This window comes from Leucopleurus acutus, assembly GCF_964270905.1.
Source record: "Leucopleurus acutus genome assembly, chromosome: 5".
Classification (NCBI taxonomy): Eukaryota; Metazoa; Chordata; class Mammalia; order Artiodactyla; family Delphinidae; genus Leucopleurus; species Leucopleurus acutus.
The window spans coordinates 66,016,122-66,039,289 of NC_139147.1; the positions used below are offsets into that span (position 1 = coordinate 66,016,122).

General features: G+C 38.8%; 1 protein-coding gene across 1 annotated transcript in view; it reads left to right on the forward strand.

Annotated features, from left to right (window-relative positions):
• The window catches only part of CFAP91 (cilia and flagella associated protein 91), a 148,180-nt gene extending 125,797 nt beyond the window's left edge, over nucleotides 1-22,383 (forward strand). Inside the window, exons 17-18 of the mRNA XM_082839854.1 lie at nucleotides 2,145-2,297; nucleotides 22,174-22,383. Coding sequence (XP_082695980.1) covers nucleotides 2,145-2,296 — 152 coding nt within the window. The 3' untranslated portion in view covers nucleotide 2,297; nucleotides 22,174-22,383. The remainder of the gene's footprint in view (nucleotides 1-2,144; nucleotides 2,298-22,173) is intronic.
• The last annotated feature ends 785 nt before the right edge of the window (nucleotides 22,384-23,168 follow it).

A 23,168-nucleotide genomic window follows, 5' to 3' on the forward strand; every position in this document is an offset into this window, starting at 1 on the left:
CCTGACCAGCTAGTCGCTTGGCCTGAGGCATTCCAGTACTGGTGCCTACAGGCTGGTGGGTGTGGGCAGTACTGGGTCCTGAGGCTGATGAGCTAGAGCACCATTTACAAAATGGTGCTCACCAGCACCTGTGTCCATGTGGTAGAAAAAGCTCCCCAAAATGGTTACCATGATTGTCTGTGTCCCCAGGGTGAGGTCCAGTTGCCTCCTACCACCCCAGGAAACTCGCCAAGATCAGTGGGTGGGTCTGACCCAGGGTCCTTTCAAATTACTGCTTCTGCCCTGGGTGCCACAGTGTGTAAGATTTTGTGTGTACCTTTTAAGAGTGGAGTCTTGGGCTTCTCTGGTGGCGCAGTGGTTGAGAGTCTGCCTGCCGATGCAGGGGACATGGGTTCGTGCTCTGGTCCAGGAAGATCCCACATGCCATGGAGCGGCTGGGCCAATGAGCCATGGCCGCCGAGCCTGAGTGTCCGAAGCCTGTGCTCTGCAATGGGAGAGGCCACAACAGTGAGAGGCCTGCGTACTGCAAAAAAAAAAAAAAAAAAAGAGTGGAGTCTCTATATACCACAGCCCACAGGGTTTCCTGAAAGAAAGCCCCACTAGCCTTCAAAGCCAAATATTGTGGGTACTCATCTTTCCAGTGCAGGACCCCTGGGCTGTGGAGCCCAATGTGGGGTTCAGACCCCTCACTCCTTGGGGAGAACCTCTTCAATTCTAGTTATTTTCCTGTTTGTAGGTTGCCCACCAGGGGTACGGCTCTTGACTATACCACAACCCCACTCATCCTACCCATCTTATTGTGGTTCTTTCTTTGTACCTTTAGTTGTAGAGGTCTTTTCAGGTAGGTTTTGGTCTTTCTCATCAGTAGTTTCTCTGTAAATAGTAATTTTGGTGTGAGAGGAGGTGAGCTCAGAGTCTTCCTAATCCACCAACTCTCATTTTTCTAAAAGTTCATGGAGGGGAATGACCTTGAAGATCTTTATTCAGATGAAAATAATAGTAACTACCAAGGTGTAAATGCATACTAAGTTCCAGACAATGTACTAAGCATTTTTAGAAATACCTTATTTGAATTTCTTACAACATCTATAGATGTGTTCTCATAGTTCAGTTAAGGAAGTTGGTGCTTAGAGACATTATACAGTATGCAGATTGTACCATGGTCTGTGTGGCTCCAAAGTCCCCATTCTTTCAACCATACTGCTCTGAAGTGTTGTAAGTTGCTATGTGATTTACCCTATATAAACTAGCTGACACCTCAATAGCATAGAATCCACAGTACTGCTTATTATGCTTTACTAGCTGTATGACTAGGCAAATCATCTCTCTGTGTCTCAGTTGCCACATCTGAAAATGGGGATATTAATACTACTCTCTTAGGGTTGTGGGTGGCTTAAATGAATAAGTATACGCCAACTGCTTGAAACAGCCTGGCACAAAGTAAGGACAAATGCTAACTGCTGTCATCATCATCATCACAATTACCTCTTTCCAAGGCAAACGGGATGCTTAATGTACTAAGTCTTGGTAATAAATATTCTTAGAATGTGGAACTAGGACCACCTTTTAAATCCGTGAGCTCAGAAACTCATCATTCAACAAGTACACTTCATATTAGGGACTAAGGCTCAAAGAGAAGTATGAAACAAGGTCTTTACCTTTATGCCATTTACAATCTAGGTAAACAAAATGTAACTCACATGAAGTACTTCAGTGCTGAACAGGTCTGTACAAACTCAAGTGTGGTCACGGTAAATGTGGGCTGACTCAGTCAAAGGAGACTTCCTGGAGGAGCTGGGACTTGCGCTAGGCTTTGCAGAAGGGCAGGATTTAGAATGCAGGCATTCCAGGTGAGGGAAGCTGCTAAGCAGTAGAATGGAGGCAAACCTGGTGGGGAGGAGCATGACCGGACTGAGCAGAGAGTGGAACAGGGGGAGCAGCAATAATAAGATTTGGGTTGAGTTACCCTTGGAATGTATCCTTCCAAAGCAGACAGCAGGTAATTTTTCTTTAATCCAGTCAGCCTTAAGTAAGAGAATATGTGGTTTGCAAAGTTATCATTTCTGTCACTACTCTCTTGAGAATCTTTGGGAATGATATGTTCCGACTTCCAGAGTAATAAGTCTTCTGTCCCTTTGGCACAGTGAGGAACGCACAGCAGAAGCACATCCTCGCAGCCCATAAGGTCATCCACAGGCACACGGAAGACATGCTCCAGAAGCACTGTGTTGAGCAACAGCAAGCATCAGACACTGAGCTACTTGAGGGAGAAACTGAAAATGAGCGAAACAGCTAAGGTGAGTTTGATTTTTCATCTGGAAGTAGAGAGGAGGACAAGCAGCCTCATTCAGCTCTGCGCTGTACTCTAACAATCATAATGTGGAAAATGAAGCATTCCCACTTAAACTGGTGCATTTCATGCATCTATTTGACAGGCCTGAAGCAGTTACTGTTTGCTAAGCTTTCCACTACAGAGTCAAGAAAAAAGTGTCCTCATGCTTTCTTTCTGTCTGATTGTGGCAGCCCAGATTGAATGGGGGAATACAGGAGAAAAAAAGTGCATTTCATCTGGGTTATGGAATCTGCTATTGAAAGTTGTTAGAGAACAGAGTTGATATGACAGAAACTGGACTCTTGTGACCAGAAAACAGGACTCAAAGTTACTTTTATAGGTTCTTTTAGCATATGACTGTATGCCATCACAGATAAAGCTACAAAATGTGTCAGTGTTACTAAAAAAAAAAAAAAGCTTGTTCTTAGGGGGTACGTTGTCTAACTCCACATCACACTGTTCTAGCTATAAACATGGGAGGCACAGCCTGCCCAATTCTAGCCCTGATGCCCTCTGCAGTATCAACCAGGGGCCTGGTCTTAGGTGCAACTGAACATTCATACTCACAAGACTAACAGGCCATATTTGGTATGATTTGAGTATCAATCTACTCAGAAAGACAGATATAATACAGGACCCACAGCTTCCAGCAGGGCAGCATCAGGTGTTTCTCTTCCTGTGGGAGCTCTCACTGAATCCACACAGAAGACCACATAGCTGTTTCCTTTAGCCCCCAGGTTACAAAGCTCAGGTGCAAGGAAAAGAGACCAGGTGCATTGGGTGGGTGCAGGAGCTGCCCTGGTTTACATGCTCCTGGACCAGTATCTCTTGTAATAATTCCATCAGCATAGTTTCCAGGGCCGCCCCCCCGCCCAATGGATTTGCCCAGTTACAAAAGTCAGCACACTTAGGAAACCTGAAAGTTAGTTTCCTGTTAGGTATTAATAACTTATTTATAATTCCTCCAAGTCAGATGCTAGTTCCAATCAGGGGTCGTTTTTACCTTAAGTAGTGTTGCTTAGTAACACAGTTGACACGTACCACCTTATCACATTACTGGAAAACAGAGCTAGAGGGTCAGTTCAAAGTAAAATCTCATGAGAAGGGGAAACGGAGTGAACCTTTTGCCTCTACCTTGTCCCTTAACACCCCCATGGTAGAGGCACGTCATCTGCTATTTTGGCCTTGAAGGTGTGCTCTCAGGTTAGGGAAGGCACTAAGGCTTTAGGGGGAAATTTGCACCTGGCATTGAGAAGGTTTGGGTGTTGGTAGCTCTACTTCTAACTATATAATCTTACACAAATAATTTCGCTTCACTTGAGGTTTACCCATGAACATGTGACCAAGAGACCTTCTTCTGCAGGGAAATCTACTGGGACATTAAGTATCAGAGAGGCGCATGGAAGGAAGTTTCAGATGAGGGGGCAGTTAAGAAAGAGAGTAGAGGGAAAACTGATAATTCTTAAATAACAAACTATGGCTATAAATTACAGCAGAAAATCCTTTGTTTTTCATTAATAATGAAATAACCTCTGAAATCACTGAAGATATAAGCCATGTATTTACATATAATGTTATATACTATTCTATATAATATAAATTCAAGGATCAAAGCCTTTTGCCTATCTATCTATTACTGTTAAAAATCAGCCTTAGAAATCCATTTCCTCTGTCAGGTCCCTTGGGTCTCTCTCTATATGGTTGATGTTGGAGAGTGAGGGAAGGAAGCTGAGAGCATGCACTGGGAAGAGCTCAGGTGCAAGGCATTGCTAGCCAATTCTCCAAGCAGATGAAGAATTGAGTGCCTTGGTCCTGAAACAGTGATCTGGACAGCATATCATCACAGCATTCTCTGGACATATAAACAAACAGACCCAGCTTTCTGGTGGAAGACAGGAGATGATGAGGGCTAACTTAAGGCAATAATAAAAATTATAACAATGAGCCTAGACACACAGCTGAGACAAGATGGCAGAGTAGAAGGACATGAGCTCACCTCTTCTTATGGAAACACTGAAGTCACAACTAACTGCTGAACAAGAATTGACAAAAAAACGCTGGAACTTACCAAAAAAGATACCCTACATCCAAAGACAAAGAAAAAGCCACAACGAGATGGTAGGAGGAGCATGATAAAATCAAATCCCATACATGCCAGGTGGGTGACCCACAACCTGGAAAACAATTTTACCACAGAAGTTCACCCACAGGAATGAAGGTTCTGAGCCCCATGTCAGGCTCCCCAGCCTGAGGGTCTGGCAATGGGAGGAGGAGCCCCCAGAGAATCTGGCTTTGAAGGCCATCAGGTTTTGATCACAGGAATTCCACGGGACTGGGGGAAACTCCACTCTTGGAGGGTGTGCACCATGAACCAGGGAGAAAAGCAGTAACCTCATAAGAGACTGGGTAGTCTTACCTGCTAGTATTGGAGGGTCTCCTGTGGAGGCGTGCACCTGTGGCTCACTGCAAGGACAAGAACACTGGTGGCAATAGTTCTGGGGAGTACTCATTGGCGTGAGCCCTCCTGGAGGCCACCGTTTTCTCACCAAGACCTGGCCCCACCCAACAGCCTGTAGGCTCCACTGCTGGGACACCTCAGGCCAAACAACCAACAGGGTGGGAACACAGCCCCACCCATCAACAGACAGGCTGCTTAAAGTCTTCCTGAGCATGCAGCTGCCTGATAAACATACCCCTTGACATGGCCCTGCCCCTCAGAGGGACAAGAGCCAGCTCCACCCACCACTGGGCAGAAACCAGTCCCTCCCACCAGGAAGCCTACACAAGCCTCTTAGCCTCATCCACCAGGGGGCAGGCAGCAGAAGCAAGAAGAACTACAACCCTGCAGCCTGCGGAACAGAAACTGCAATTACAGAAAGTTAGACAAAATGAGACAGTAGAGGAATGTGTCCCAGATGAAGGAACAAGATAAAACTCCAGAAGAACAACTAAGTGAAGGGGAGACAGGCAGTCTACCTGGCAAACAATTCAGAGTAATGATAGTAAAGATGATCCAAGATCTCAGAAAAAGAATGGAGGCACAGATTGAGAAGATCTTTGTTTAACAAAGAGCTAGAAGCTTTAAAGAACAAACAGAGATGAACAATACAATAACTGAAATGAAAGATATATGAGAAGGAATAACTGAGGCAGAAGAACAGATAAGTGAGCTGGAAGACAGAATGGTGGAAATCACTGCTGTGGAACAGAACAAAGAAAAAAGAATGAGAAGAAATGAGGACAGTATAAGAGACCTCTGGGACAACATTAAACATACCAACACTTGCTTTCTAAGGGTCCCAGAAGGAGAAAGGACCTGAGAAAATATTTGAAGAGATAATAGCTGAGAACTTCCCTAACATGGGAAAGGAAACAGTCACCCAAGTCCAGGAAGTGCAGAGAGTCCCAGGCAGAATAAACCCCAGAAGGGATACACCAAGACACACAGTGATGAAATTGACCAAAATTAAAGACAAAGAAAAAAACCTTAAAAGCAACATACAAGGCAATTCTCACAAGGTTATCAGCTGATTTCTCAGCAGAAACTCTGCAGGCCGGAGGGGAGTCACATGATATATTTAAAGTGATGAAAAGGAAGAACCAATAACCAAGAATAAGCTACCCAGCAAGGCTCTCAGATCCGACGGAGAAATCAAAAGCTCAAGCAAAAGCGAATAAGAGAATTCAGTACCACCAGACCAGCTTTGCAACAAATGCTGAATGAAATTTTCTAGGTGGGAAAGAAAAGGCCACAATTAGAAACAAGAAAATTATGAATGGAAAAACTCACCGGTAAAGGCAAACATATGGTAAAGGTAGGAAATCATCTACACACAAATAGTATATCAAAACCAGCAATCATGAGAAAAGGAGCGCACAAATGCAGGCTATTGGAAATGCATTTGAAATTAAAAGACCAGCAACTCGAAACAATTTTGTTTATATATAGACAGCTATATCAAAACCTCATGGGAATGGCAAACCAAAAATCTACAATAGATGAACACACAAAAAAGAAAAGAAATCCAAACACAACACTGAAGTCAGTCATCAAATCACAAGAGAAGGGAACAAAAGAGGAAGGGAATAAAAAAGACCTACAAAAACAAATCCAAAACAATTAACAAAATGGCAATAAGAAAATACATATCAATATTTACCTTGAAAATAAATGGAGTATATGCCACAACCAAAAAACACAGACTGGCTGAATGGATACAAAAACAAGACCCATATATATGCTGTCTACAAAAGACCCATTTCAGATATAGGGACACATACAGACTGAAAGTGAGGGAATGGAAAAAGGGATTCCATGTAAATGGAAATCAAAAGAAAGCTGGAGTAGCAATATTCATATCAAACAAAATAGACTCTAAAATAAAGACTATTTACAAGAGACAAAGGCCACTACATAATGATCAAGGGATTAATCCAAGAAGAAGATACAATTGTAAATATGTATGGACCCAACATAGGAGCACCTCAATATATAAGGCAAATACTAACAGCCTTAAAGGAGAAATCCCCCACATAATAATAGCGGTGGACTTTAATACCCCACTTTCATCAATGCACAGATCATCCAGAAAGAAAATAAGGAACCACAGGCCTTATATGACACATTAGACCAAGTGGGCTTAATTGATATTTATAGAGCATGCCATTCAAAAGCAGCAGAATACACATTCTTCTCAAGTGCACATTCTTCTCCAGGATTGATCACATGCTGGGCCACAAAGTGAGCCTCAGTAAATTTAAGAAAACTGAAATCATTATCAAGCATCTTTTCTGACCACAACGCTATGGGATTAAAAATCAACTACAAGAAAATAAACTATAAAAAACACATGGAGTCTAAAGAGTATGCAATTAAACAACCAATGGATCACTGAAAAAATCAAAGAGGAAATAAAAAATACCCAGAGACAAAACAAAAGCATGACAATCGAAAACTTATGAAACACTTCAATCCAGAGAGGGTAGCTTTTTTTACAGCACAGATAGAGGATGTCTCCCAGGAAAGTAAAATATCAGTCCCCCTCTCTGGAATGGAATTTACTCTCTTGTACTCCACAGCAAAGTTTCTCTCTCTCTCTCTGTCTCTCTCTGTCTCTCTCTCTGTCACTCTCTCTCTCATATGAACAGGAATCCAGCAGCCCTATATAATGTCTGTCTTTCCCCCTGTGGAGTTCCTTATCCATACTGTACCCCAAAACATATGCATGTGCCATCTAGCCCTCACCAAATCACCGTTGTGAGAACTGATTTCTCACAAGGTTTTCTGTGAGTAGTAAGTGGTTCTTGTCTCTGACTCAGAGAATCTTCTGTACCCACACATGTATGCACATACATTAAAAAAAACTTATGGGATGCAGCAAAAGCATTCTAAGAGGGAATTTTACAGCAATACAATCATACCTCAAGAAACAAGAAAAATCTCAAATAAACAACCTAACATACACCTAAAGCAACTAGAGAAAGAAGAACAAACAAAACCCAAAGTTAGTAGAAAGAGCGAAATCATAAAGATCAGAGCAGAAATAAATGAAATAGAAATGAAGAAAACAATAGAAAAGATCAATGAAACTAAAAGCTGGTTCTTTGAAAAGATAAACAAAATTGATAAGCCTTTAGCCAGACTCATCAAGAAAAAGAGGGAGAAGGCTCAAATCAATAAAATTAGAAATGAAAAAGGAGAAGTTACAATGGACACCACAGAAATACACAAGAACATAAGCGACTACTACAGGCAACTATATGCCAATAAATGGACAACCTAGTAGAAATGGATGAATTCTTAGAAAGATACAATCTCTCAAGACTGAACCAAGAAGAAAGAGAAAATATGAACAGGCCAATCACAAGTACTGAAATTGAAACTGCGATTTAAAAACTTACAACAAACCAAAGTCCAGGACTAGATGGCAGGTCACAGGTGAATTCTATCAGCAATTTAGAGAACTAACACCTATCCTTCTCATTTAGAGAAGAGCTAACACCTATCCTTCTCAAACTCTTCCAAAATGTAGCGGAGGGAGGAAGACTCTCAAACTCATTCTGTGAGGCCAACATCAACCTAATACCAAAACCAAACAAAGATAACACCAAAAAAAAAAAAGAAAGCAAGAAAAGAAAGGAAAGAGAGAGAGAAAGAGAAAGCAAAAAAAGAAAAGAAAGAAAGAAAATAAATTTACAGGCCAATATCACAGATGAACACAGATGCAAAACTCCTCAACAAAATACTAGCAGACAGAATCCAACAACACATTAAAAGGATCATACACCATGATCAAGTGGTATTTATCCAGGGATCAAGGATTCTTTAATATTTGCAAATCAATGTGATACACCATATTAAGAAATTGAAGAATAAAAACCATATGATCATCTCAATAGATGCAGAAAAAGCTTTTGACAAACTTCAACACCCATTTATGATAAAAACTCCCCAGAAAGTTGAGGAACCTACCTCAACAGAATAAAGGCCATGTAAGACAAATTTACAGGTAACATCATACTCACGAATTGAAAAGCTGAAAGCATTTTCTCTAAGATGAGGAACAAGGATGTCCACTCTCACCACTTTTATTCAACATAGTTTTGGAAGTCCTAGCCATGGCATTCAGAGAAGAAAAAGAAATAACAGGAATCCAAATTGGAGAAGAAAAACTCACTCTTTGCAGACGACATGATACTATACATAGAAGCTCTTTTTAAGATGCTACCAGAAGGGACTTCTCTGGTGGTGCAGTGGTTAAAAATCTTCCTGCCACTGCAGGGGACACGGGTTTGAACCTTGGTCCAGGAAGATCCCACATGCCACGGAGCAACTAAGCCCATGTGCCACAACTACTGAGCATGCACTCTAGAGCCCGCGAGCCACAACTACTAAGCCCGCAAGCCACAACTACTAAGCCCGCGAGCCACAACTACTAAGCCCGCGTGCCACAACTACTAAAGCCCGCGTGCCTAGAGCCCATGCTCCACAACAAGAAAAGCCACCGTGATGAGAAACCCACACACCGCAATGAAGAGTAGCCCCCACTCGCTGCAACTAGAGAAAGCCTGTGCACAGCAATGAAGACCCAACACAGCCAAAAATAAATAAATAAATTTACATATTAAAAAAAAGATGCTACCAGAAAACTACCAGAGCTCATCAGTTAATTTGATAAAGTTTCAGGATACAAAATAAATATGCAGAAATCTGTTGCATTTCTATACATTAATAACAAAAGATCAGAAAGAGAAATTAAAGAAATAATCCCACTTACCATCACATCAAAAAGAGTAAAATACCTAGGAATAAACCTACCTATGGAGGCAAAAGACCTGTACTCCGAAAATTATAAGATACTGATGAAACAAATCAAAGATGACACAAACAGATGCAAAGTTATACCATGTTCTTGGATTGGAAGAATCAATAATCGTCAAAATGACTATACTACCCAAGGCAATCTACAGATTCAATACAACCCCTATCAAATTACCAATGGCATTTTTCACAGAACTAGAATAAAACATTTTAAAATTTGCATGTTAACAGAAAAGACCCCAAATAGCCAAAGCAATCCTAAGAAAGAAAAACGAAGCTGGAGGAATCAGGTTCCCAAACTTCAGACTATACTACAAAGCTACAGTCATCAAGATAGTATGGTACTGGCACAAAAACAGAACTATAAATCAATGGAACAGGATAGAAAGCCCAGAAATAAATGTACCTATGGTCAATTAACAATAAAGGAGGCAAGAGTTTACAATGGAGAAAAGACAGCCTCTTCAATAAGTGGTGCTGGGAAAACTGGACTGCATGTAAAAGAATGAAATTAGAACACTCCCTAACACCATACACAAAAATAAACTCAAAATGGATTAAAGACCTAAATGTAAGACCAGATACTATAAAACTCTTAGAGGAAAACATATAACACTCTGACATAAATCGCAGCAATACCTTTTTCAACCCATCTCCAGAGTAATGGAAATAAAAACAAAAGTAAACAAATGGGACCTAATTAAACTCAAAGGCTTTTGCACAGCAAAAGAAACCATAAACAAAATGAAAATACAACCCACAGACTGGGGGAAAATATTTGCAAATGATACGACCAACAAGGGATTAGTTGCCAAAATTTACAAACAGCTCATGCAGCTCAATATCAAAAAAACAAACAACCCAATCAAAAAATGGGCAGAAGACCTTAGGAGACATTTCTCCAAAGAAAACATACAGATGGCCAAGAGGCACATGAAAAGATGTTCAACAATGCTAATAATTAGAGAAATGCAAATCAAAACTACAATGATATATCACCTCAAACCAATCACAAAGGCCATCATCAAAAAATCTGCAAAAAATAAATGCTGGAGAGGGTGTGGAGAAAAGGGGACCCTCCTACACTGTTGGTGGGAATGTAAACTGGTGCAGCCACATAGAAAACAGTATGGAGGTTCCTTAAAAAACTAAAAATAGAATTACCATATGATCCAGCAATCCCACTTCTGGGCATATATCTGCAGAAAACCATGCTCCAAAAGGATACATGCATCCCAATGTTCATTGCAGCACTGTTTACAATAGCCAAGACATGGAAGCAAGCTAAATGTCCATTGACAGATGAATGCATAAAGAAAATATGGTTCATATATACAAGGGAATACTACTCAGCCATAAAAAACGGAATAATGCCATTTACAGCAACATGGATGGACCTGGAGATTATCATACTAAGTGAAGTCAGTCAGTCAGAGATAGACAAATATCATATGACATCGCTTATATGTGGAATTTTAAAAAGATGATACAAATGAACTTATTTACAAAACAGAGACTCACAGAGTTAGAGAATGAACTTATGGTTACCAATGGGGAACGGTGTGGGGGAGTTTGGGATTGACATGTAACACACTCCTATATTTAAAATAGACAGCCAACAAGGATCTACTGTATAGTACAGGGAACTCTGCTCAGTACTCTGTAATAATGTTAATGGGAAAATAATTTGAAAACGAATAGATACATGTATATGTATAACTCAATCACTTTGCTGTACACCTGAAACTAACACAACATTGTTAATCAACTATACTCCAATATAAATTAAAAATAAATCATCTTTAATGTTGGGGTAGTCATTTTTCTTACATGCAAATTAAATAAGATTAATAACTTACATAGTTTGAATACATCTGCATTTACTTCTGAGTATATAACACCTGTTCTATGACATCTACGGTGATCTCTGAAATCAAGCCATAAGAGTTTTAAAATGATTCTTTCTTTTATACTTAGGTTTTTTGTTTTTAAAAATTTATTTAATTTATTTATTTTTGGCTGCATTGGGTCTTTGTTGCTGTGTGTGGGCTTTCTCTAGTTGTGGCAAATGGGGGCTACTCTTCATTACAGTGCACAGGCTTCTCACTATAGGGCTTCAGTAGTTGTGGCACGTGGGCTCAGTAGTTGTGGCTCATGGGCTCCAGAGCGCAGGCTCAGTAGTTGTGGCACACAGGCTTGGTTGCTCCATGGCATGTGGGATCTTCCTGGACCAGGGCTTGAACCCGTGTCCCCTGCATTGGCAGGCAGATTCTTAACCACCACGCCACCAGGGAAGCCCTATACTTAGGTTTTAATGAAATGTATTTTACTTTCACTATGTAAAGCATGTTGTGGTTATAAAATATAGTTTCAAAAAAAACCTAGTTTCCAGGCTAGCTACAGACACTCAGCAAGGAAGGTTAACCAGTAAATTAATACAGTATCTTTTCAATATTTATTAAATGGTTGGAACATGATGCTTAGTTGCCCCCCTAGTATATATCACTTCCTCTTCCTTCTCTCAGAGGGAAGGACAGATGTGAGGTTATTTAATAATATTTAGTGAGAGGGTCAGTAGGCATGGACTACTGATTAAAAACAAAATTTTTAAATCAGCTTAAAGACAACAGAGGTAATAAAATAGTGAGGTATTTCTGGAGGAAAATCTACGAGTAGAAAAATCCATTGAGCTGAGTCTGGCATTTGGAGCCATTTTTTTCCTTAGGGAATATGCAAATTCTAGTAAATGTGGCTGAAAAGCTGAGCAATACTTTCACAAGCTTTGCAAAACTAGAGGGACAAAAATTGTGGAGTCAAGGTTGAGTCCCTAGTAAACCTCCTCCATTTGGGCTGGGACTCCATAAGGTTATGCCCTAGTAGAAAGTGTTCACTGGAAGTAAATCACCCCTCAAATAGGCTACAGTTTAGCTTCTAGTCATCTGAATGATCCAAGAAACCCTCAGTCCCATAAAACAAATTTAAAAAGATCCTTGATTCCTGTTGCCTCAAGAAAATTGTCAGGGACAACACTTAAATTCCCTTTGGAGAAAGTGGGCATCATCCTAGACCTCAATTTATTTTCACAATTTTTCATGAACAAGTTCCAGAACACAACAAGGATATCCGGTATATGAAGAGACATGACAATTTGAACAAGCAGCAGAAAGTACAGATAATAGAAACAGACCTAAAGGGATCTAAGCTATTGGAATTATTTAGACACAGGTTTTAGAGTAACTATGCTTACTGCTATGTACTTCTAGCCTCCAGAATTGTGAGAAAATACATTTTTGTTGTTTAAGCCATCAGGTCTATGGTATTTTGTTATGGCAGCCCAATCTAAGATTTTGGTACCAAGAGTGAAGCACTGCTGTAACAAATACCTGAATGTGTGGAAGCAACTTTGGAACTAGATAATGTGTAGAGGTGGGAAGAGTTTTGAGATGCATGCTGGGAATATGGGTGTTAAGGGCAATTCTGACAAGGTCTCAGATGGAAATGTGGAATGTGTTATTGGAAACTGGAGGAATGGCAATCCATATTATAAAGTGGCAAAGAACTTGGCTGAACTTTGTTCTAGTGTTCTGTGGAATGTAGAACTTCTGAGCAATGAAATTGGATATTTAGCTGAGAAGACTTCTAAGCAAAGTGTTGAAGGAGCAGCCTGGTTCCTCATGACTGCTTTTATAGGTTTGAAAGGAGAGAGATGAACTGAAGAAGGAATTGTTAAGCAAAACAAACAAGAACTTGTACATTTGGAAAATTCTCAGCCTATCCATATTTCAAAAGATGAGAAAATTCATTCTGAAAAAGAACACTAAGGGTGTGGCTGAACAGCTATTTGATAAAGAGTCTATGGAATTATAAGAGTAGGAACTCTGCCAGTTTGAAATGAAGGAATGGACACAAGATGAAGGAAGGCATCATACTTCTTGGATTTGACAGGATGACATGATAGAGCCATTATGCTTCAAATGTGCACAGTTCTTTAAGAAGAGGGAAAAATAATCCTGAAGGCTTATCAACCACTTCCTCAGTTTCAACAGGTCAGATGGCCTCTGCCCAGAACCTTAAGGATGGGACCACCTATGGCACCCTACCCTGGCAGAGGTGCAGCGACAGGATCCCCACTGAGGCTGTGGGGATGGGGGACAACAAAGCTGGAGGGGTGGGGCCATCCCCAGAGCCATTGGAGTAATGCTGCCATCCCAGTGGACCTGGAAGGCAGGACACTGAGCCAAAGAGGATTAATCTTGAGCTTTAAGATCCAATAGAATTTGTCTAGCTAGGCTTTGGACTTGCTTGGGACCCATTACTCTTTTCTTCCTTCTGATTTCTCCCTTCTGGAATGGGAATATCTGTCCTATGCCTGTCCCACCATTGTATTTTAGAAGTACATAATGTGTCTGGTTCACCGCTGGAGAGGAATATTGCCTCAGGACGAATCGTACCTTGAGTCTCACCCACATCTGATTTAGATGAGAATTTGGACTTCAGACATTAGAGTTGATGCTTGAATGACTTAAGACTTTGGGGCTGTTGGCATGGAATGAATGTATTCTGCATGTGAGAAGGACATGAATTTTGGGAGGCTAGGATGGAATGCAATGCTCTGAACTGTGTCCCCCCCCAAATTCGTATGTTGAAGCCCTAACCTCCAATATGATGGCATTTGGAAATGAGGACTGTGGGATACAATTAGGATTAGATGATATCATGAGGGTGGGTCCCTCATGATGGGAATAGTGCTCTTATAAGAAGAGACACCAGAGAGCTTGCTCTCTCTCTCTTTTCCTGCCATGTGAGGACATAGCAAGAAGGCAGCCATCTACAAGCCTGGAAGAGAGTCCTCCCCAGAAGCTAACCATGATGGCACCTTGATCTTGGACTTCTAGCCTCCAGAACTGTGAGAAAATAAATTTCTAATAGCCAAAACAATCTTGAGAAAGAAGAACAACGCTGGAGGTACGATACGCCCTGATATCAAACTATACTACAAAGCTACAGTAATCAAAATAGTATGATACTGGCACAAAAATAGATAACTTGATCAATGGAACAGAACAGAGCCCAGTAATAAACCCACACTTATATGGGCAGTTATCTATGACAAAGGAGGGAAGAATATACAATGGGGATATGCAGCCTTTATAATAAATGGTGTTGGGGAAACTAGACAGCTACATGGAAAAGAATCAGACTGGACTACTTTCTCACACCATACACAAAAGTAAATTCAAAGTAAATTAAAGACTTAAATATAAGACCTGAAACCATAAAACTTCTAGAATAAAACACAGGTAGGATGCTCTTGGACATTGGCCATAGTAGTATATTTTTTCTTGCTATGTCTCCTTAGGCAAGGGAAACAAAACAGAAATAAACAAATAGGACTATATCAAACTAAAAAACTTTTGCAGAGTTAAGGAAACTATCAACAAAATGAAAAGGCCACAAACTGAATGGGAGAAAACATTTGCAAACGATATATACAGTAAGGGGTTAATATCCAAAATATACAAAGAACCCCTATAACTCAACATCAAAAAAACTCAATTAAAAAATAGGCAGAGGGGGACTTCCCTGGTGGTCCAGTGGTTCAGACTCCGCCTTCTAATGCAGGGGACACGGGTTTGATCCCTTATCAGGGAACTAAAATCCCACATGCCACAGGGCAACTAAGCCCACGTGCCGCAACTACTGAGCCCGCATGCTTTAGAGCACGTGCGCCACAACTACTGAGACTGTGCACCGCAACACCTGAGCTCATGCGCTCTGGAGCCTGCATGCCACAACCAAAGAGAAGCCCGCGCACTGCAACAAAAGATCCCACATGCTGCAATGAAGATCCCGCATGCCACAACTAAGACCTAATGCAGCCAAATAAATAATAACAATTTTAAAAAATAAGCAGAGAATCCAAGTAGACTTTTTCCAAAGAAGACATACAGATGGCCAACAGGCACATGAAAAGATCCTCAACATCAATAATCATCAGAGAAATGCAAATCAAAACCACAATGAGGGCTTCCCTGGTGGCGCAGTGGTTGAGAGTCCACCTGCCAATGCAGGGAATATGGGTTCGTGCCCCGGTCCTGGAAGATCCCACATGCCGCGGAGTGGCTGGGCCTGTGAGCCACGGCCACTGAGCCTGTGCATCTGGAGGCTGTGCTCCGCAATGGGAGAGGCCACAACAGTGAGAGGCCCGCGTACCGCAAAAAAAACCCAAAAAAAACCACAATGAGATATCACCTCACACCTGTCAGAATGACTATTATCAAAAAGACCACAAAAAACAAGTGTTGGCAAGGCTGTGGAGAAAAGGGAACCCTTGTGCACTGTTGGTGGGAAAGTCAATTGGTGCAGCTACTATGGAAAACAGTACGGAAATTCCTCAAAAAATTAAAAATAGAACTACCATGTGATCCAGCAATTCCACTCCTGGGTATTTATCCAAAGAAAATGAAAACACTATTTAAAAAAGATATGTGCACCCCTATGTTCATAGCAGCATTATATACAGTTGCCAAGATATGGAAGCAACCTAAGTTCCCATCAGTAGATGAATGGGTAAAGAAGATGTGGTACATGTATACACAGTGGAATATTACTCAGCCATAAAAAAGAATGAAACCTTGCCATTTGTGATAACATGGATGGATCTACAGGATATCATTCTAAGTGAAATAAATCAGACCGAGAGAGACAAATACTGTATGATTTCACTTATATGTGAAATCTAAAAACAAAAGAAAAAATAAAATCATAACCATATAGAGTCATAGCTACAGAGAATGAAGAGGTGGTTTCCAGAGGGGAGGGGGTGGATGAAAGAGAGAAATAGCCAGTTGCAAAATAAATGAGTCTTGGGTAGGAAGTGTACAATTTGGGGAATATAGTCAAAAATTATGTAATATTTTTGCATGGTGACAGATCATAACTAGACTTATCGTGGGGATCATTTTGAAATGTATAGAAAAATCGAATCATCATGTTGTGTAACAAGAACTAACATAGTTTTGTTAAGTCAATTATACTTCAAACTCAGAAAAAGAGATCGATTTGTGGTTACCAGAGGTGTGGGGGGAGAAGTAGAGACTGGATGAAGGCAATCAAAAGGTATAAACTTACAGTTACAAGATAAATTAGTACTGGGGATGTAATAAACATGATAAATATAATGAACACTGCTATATGTTATATATGAAAGTGGTTAAGAGAGTAAATCCTGGGCTTCCCTGGTGGCGCAGTGGTTAAGAATCTGCCTGCCAATGCAGGGGACACGGGTTCAAGCCCTGGTCCAGGAAGATCCCACATACAGTGGAGCAACTAAGCCCACGTGCCACAACTCCTGAAGCCCACGCACCTAGATCCCATGCTCCACAACAAGAGAAGCCACCGCGATGAGAAGCCCGCGCACCACAACGAAGAGTAGCCCCCGCTCGCCACAACTAGAGAAAGCCCACACGCAGCAACAAAGACCCAATGCAGCCAAAAATAAGTAAATAAGTAATAAATATATATTTTTTAAAGTTTCTCTTTAAAAATAAAAAAGAGTAAATCCTGAGTTCTCATTTAAAAAGAAAAAGAAAATATGTTTCTGTTACTTAAGCTACCCAGTCTAAGGTATTTTGTTATGGCATCCTGAGCTAAGACACTTACTATGTTCAAAGAAATGAAAGTCAATATGGAAATTTTTAAGAGAACTAGAAATGATAAAAATGATATAGCAGATTTGAAGAAAATAGAAATTCTAGAATTTAAAAATACAGAAGTCAACATGAGAAACTCAATGAATAGATTTAAGAACAGGATATATACAGCTGAAGAGAAAATTCATAAATTAAAAGATCAGAATAATTTATCTAGAAAGAATCACAGAGACAAAGAATTGGAAACTACAGAAGAAAAGGATAGATGTAGTATAACTTAATCCTTAGGAAGCGACAAAAGGATAGTAGGCATGGACAATTGATTCAAGAAATCTGACTTCTAAGAGAAGAAATGTGTTGGGAAATCATATGAAATATGAATTTTCTAAAACCAATGAAAGGGTCAATGTTTAAGAAGGCTTCTTAACCCCAAGTAGACAAAATAAAAAGAAATCTATACCTAGATGCATTTTAATATGACTACTGAAAACAAAAGAAAAGAAAAATCTTAAAACTGTTGAGAGAGAAAAGATGAATTACCTTTGTAAGAGCAATAATTAAGCTGAGAGTTGACTTCTTACCAGAAACAAAGCCAGAAAATACTGGAATGATATATTCAATATGCTTACATAGTATAATAAAACAGGATTCTATACCTTTCAAAAATATCCTTGAGAATGACAATAAAAGACATTTTCAGATAAATGAAACAGAAAATTTTTCACTAGGAGATTTGCCCTACAATAAATCACTAAAGGGTGTTCTTCAAGCAGAAGGAAAATTATCCCAGTTGGAGATAAATGAAGGATCAACATGTGGATAAATATTTATTGATGGCATATAACACAATTAGAAGAAACAGCAACAATAGCAGCAGTACAGTTATACAACAACAATAGTATGTAAGTCAGAAAGGGCATAGATGGGTTAAATTGTTCCAAGGCACTTGCATTGTCTAGGAAGAGGATAAAAGTATCACCTAACATTACAGTTGATAACTCAGGAAACATTTTGTATCCTTTAGGGTAAATCCTAAAGGATAGTGAAAGGATGTATGACATCTAAACTAATAAAAGAAAATGAAATAAATAAAAAACACTCAATACAAAAGGAGGACAGGAGAGAAAAAGGAAACAGAACCAATAGAAAGCACTGAATAAAATGGTAGGTGTTTATCATTGATTCATCATTTAATTACATTAAATGTAGATAGACTAACTGCTCAAAGTCAAGTGAGAATTTGTCAGACTGAATTTAAAAAATAACTCAATTGTATGCCTTTTATATGTAAGATCTAAATATGCAGAATGGTTACAAGTTAAAGGAAAGTAAAAGATACCATGAAAACACCATCCACAGGAAAGCTGATGTTAACTGTATTAATGACAAACAAAGAGGACTTTAAGCCAGAAAGCACTTACTAGAGCAAAAGAGGGACACTTCATAAAGATAAAGGTTTAATTCATTGGGAAGGTATAATGAGTCACAATTTGAATATATCTAATAACATAGCCTCAACCTATATGAAGCAAAGGTTAAGAGAGCTGCAAGGAGAAATAGAAAAATCCATAATAATGCTGGGAATTTTAATCTCTATCAGGAACTGATATGGCAAGCAGAGGAAAAAAACTAAAAAATAGAAGATTTGAGACATATAGTTAAGGAACTTCACCTAATAGACATTTATAGAATATTATACCCAGCAACTCCAGGATGCAAATTATTTTCAAGCACACAGAGAACATTTGCAAAAACTGACTATATACTGTGTCATAAAGCAAGTGTCAACTATTTCAAAGTTGAAATCATGGCAAAGTGTGTTCTCTGATAAAAATGTAATGAAACTAGAAATCAATGACAAGATAATTCTAATTTGTTTGGAAATTAGGAAATTCAGGTGTAAATAATCTGTTCATCAAAGAAAATACCAGAATAGAAACTTGAAAATATTTTGAACTGAAAAATGACCAAAATGCTACATATATATCCAACATGTAAAATGGGACTGATGTGGTGCTTAGATGGAAAGGCTTAAAGGCATTTATTAGAAGAGAAAAGGTGTAAGTAAGACTAAGTATCCTTTTCCAGAATTTAGAAAAAGAATGGCAAATTAGATGCAAAAAAAGTAAAAGGAAGGAAACAAAAGTAACAGGAATTAATAAAACAAAATAGACATGTCTTCTGATTCTAAGTAGATACAGTAGGTAGCTTCAAGAAATAGAGAAAATTATGGATATATTGTAAATGTAACCTTTCAGAGACAGTGAAGAGCTCTGGCAATAAAGGGGAACTTGATGAACTAAAATGGTAGAGAGGAAAGAGTCCTTCCTAAGTGATCTAAGATCACTGGCCATTTTCTTCCCTTGAGGCAATGGCCAAATCTGGTTATAAGACTTTACTAAGGGAAACAGAAACCAGCAAGACTTTTAAACTGTGTGAGCAAGCATGATGGACTGGAATCTGGAGGAGCCCCAGACGTAAGGCCAAATTTCCCTAGAATGTCAGCTTTAGGTTTCTGGTAGACAACCCCTTTACTAGTAGAAAGATGTTTGAATCGATCATGTGTTCTTTAGCCAGCTGTGTCAATGTGATCCTCACTCAGCCTCATGGATTTATCCATTGTTAATTCATTGTTCCATGAATTTTTTTTTTTGTCAGAAATAGCAGAATATCCTGACTTTCCCTACCACTGTGATGTTTGATGGCTTAGCAGTGGTAACATTTTTGTGTGATTTTTTGAGCTTAGAACAAGATTGAGATTTTTCTAAGAAAACTACCCTTAACCACCATCATGGAACACTGAATGACTCTGGAAATTAGCTCTTGCTGCAGACTTGGTAATATTTTTATAATGAATCCAATCTAAAATTACAAGGCAAAACAGAACCTGTATGTAGAATTTATATTATGATAAAGTCATTTCAATGGCAACTAACATTGTCTGAATCACTAGTAATAGTAAGCTGCTTTATATACTTCCTGTGCTGCCAAAGCTAAAAAAACAAGGTGTCCATTCCCATGCATGTTTGCAGTGAATGTATTTTCTGAGCTTAAACTATACTTCCAGGAGCATTTTTTGGACCTTGAAACAAGTGCAAAGGAAATTTCTATATTTCAAAGTTATTTAACTGTGCAGTGGAGGCATGTCCATCTAACCTTCATGGAAGTGATTAATCTGCATTATAATGATGTGCTAAAAGGCAAATATCGAGAAGAATCTAATGGAATTCTATAAATGCCTTCCAAGCAATAAATATGCACAATTAAAAGCACATGCTTATGGATTCAGATCAGTATTGCCAGCACCTATCTGTGAAAGACATTTTTTTTAATTGAAGTATAGTTGATTTACATATTTTGTTGGTTTCAGGTGTACAGCAAAGTGATTCAGTTTTAAAATTCTTTTCCATTATACATTATTACAAGATATTGAATATAATTCCCCGTGCTATACAGCAAATCCTTATTGTTTATCTATTTTATATATGGTAGTGTGTATCTATTAATCATATATTCCTAATTTTTCCCTCCCTGCCCCTTTCCCCTTTGGTAGCCGTAAGTTTGTTTTCTGTCTGTGAGTCTGTTTCTGTTCTGTACTATTTTTTAGATTCCACATATAAGTGATATCGTATAATATTTGTCTTAAAGACATTTTCGAAACTGCAATGGGGGGAAGTCTCATTACACATCACCATTAACAGATGAACATTTGCAATCACTTTAAACTACCTGAACCCCAATTAAGCAAAATGTTATCCCCTAAATAAGAGTTTCATTCTTTTTTTCAGGAGACCTGTATTACAAAAAACTGTAGGCAATTATTATTACTATCTTCTGAATTTCATCAATAAAAATTTGTGAAATTTTGTTTTCTTTCTTGTTATTTTAGTACCTATATAATATGCTTGATTTTGTCTTTTGGCCCACAAAGTCTAAAATATTTACTGTCAGGCCCTTTGCAGAAAAAGTTTGTTAATTCCTACTCTACAGCAGATAAAAAGAGTGAAAAAGAACTAAAGACAAACACATGTATGAATCTCACAAATATAATAAGACCTGAAAGAAGCCAAATCCAAAAAAAAAAATCTACAGTATGAGTCTATTTATATAAAATTCAAAATCAGCACTAAACTGTGTGTTGAGGAATGTACACTTAGGTAATGATATAAAGAAAAGCAAGGAAGTGATTACTGTAAAAATCAAATAAAAATCACAATAGTGATTTCTTTTAGAGGGTAAGAAGAGGGTTGTGATTGGAACAAAGTGAGAGCTTATGGGATTTTTTGTTCTGGGTGGTATTTACACAGATGAGTAGTACACATTAATTCATTAAGCTGTACAATGATTTTTTTTGTACTTTCCTTTGTGTGTCATATTCTGTAGTTAAAAGTTAGAAATACCTATGTAGATATATGAACATGTACATACATGCATTATGCTTGCAATATACACAGAATAATCCTAGAAAGATCAATGTGAACTTGGTAAGTAGTTGTTGTTGGCATTGAAACTGAGGACTGTAGGTCAGACTGGGGGGAAAGAAGCTTACTTTCCACATGTTTCTGTCCTTTTGTAGTTTGAATTTTTTTTTTACTATATATACATATTAATTTTTAAGTTATACCAGTTAATGTAAAGTCTTTTTTCAAGTTGTAGAATTTGGAAACTGAGACTAACTGAGGTGAGTTAGGAAACGTTTGGATCATGGGGCCTGTAAGCGGCAGAGCTGGGATATGTCTGGGGCTGTGTGACTTCAAAACCAGGACTCTGTGTAATTGTATCACAGTAATCTTTTGGATGTATTGATCTGATAATGATTGTTTCTAAAAAGATGACATAATCATAAATATTTGTGTTGTTTTTTACAGACTATGATCTTTTTAAAAAGAAGCTATACAAATCATCATAGAGCATTCCAGTCCTCTGTGCTTCTCCTAAGATGTGCAGCTCTTATGGGCTTGTCAATATGTGATGCATGAGAAAACAGATTTATTTTCTTTAAACTCCCAATAATTTAAAATGATTTTCAGTAATAATAATCAAATGAAGGAGCCTTATTCTCTCTGGTGTTTCCCAGAGGCTCTACTTCAAGAGAAAATTTTCTCATGTCTCATTTCAACATTTTGTTAACTATGAAGATATGCCAGCTCGTTGAATCAAATAAAAAATGTTACTGGATATTTAAGTGGTTTTGGTTAGCTATTCATAGTGCATTGGCATTATCTGTTAAGACTGAAAATATGCAATCCCCATGACCCAGCATTTCATTCTCACAACATTTCATTCTCCAGAAGAAATGCATGAGTATGTACACCAACAGGCATGACAAGAATGCTGTAGCAGTACTATTCATGCTGGCCCCAAATGTCTATCTACATAGGAATAGAAAAGTAAACCTTGGTATATCCATACAATGGCACATCAGGTCACCACTGAGCTTCAGCTCTGAGAAGTATATTCATGCAATACCCATGGAGAGGGTGCTGCTGGAGAAGAATTTGCCCATCCTACATGTTGACAAGTGTCAGGGCTGAATGGATCTCTCCTCATTTAAAGATCAGTAAATAGGAAAAACAATAAATAAACAAAAGCATCCACAACAAATCAACATGGGACCCATGTAAAGAACTTAGAAAAGAAAATGTATGTTATCGGAAAACAATAAAAGCATATCTTAGAAAATATCTTACTGTAATAGGGAAGAGCTAGTTCTGACTCCATGTTGGATCTGTTTCTTTTACTTTAACCTTTGCTTTTCATTGCTTTTGTTACTAGAGTCACTGTCTATAACTGTAAGCTTAATGGCCTGCCACAGGGAACCCTGCTCCTCTGCCTGTTAAACTACAGTGCCTTTGTTCAGCTC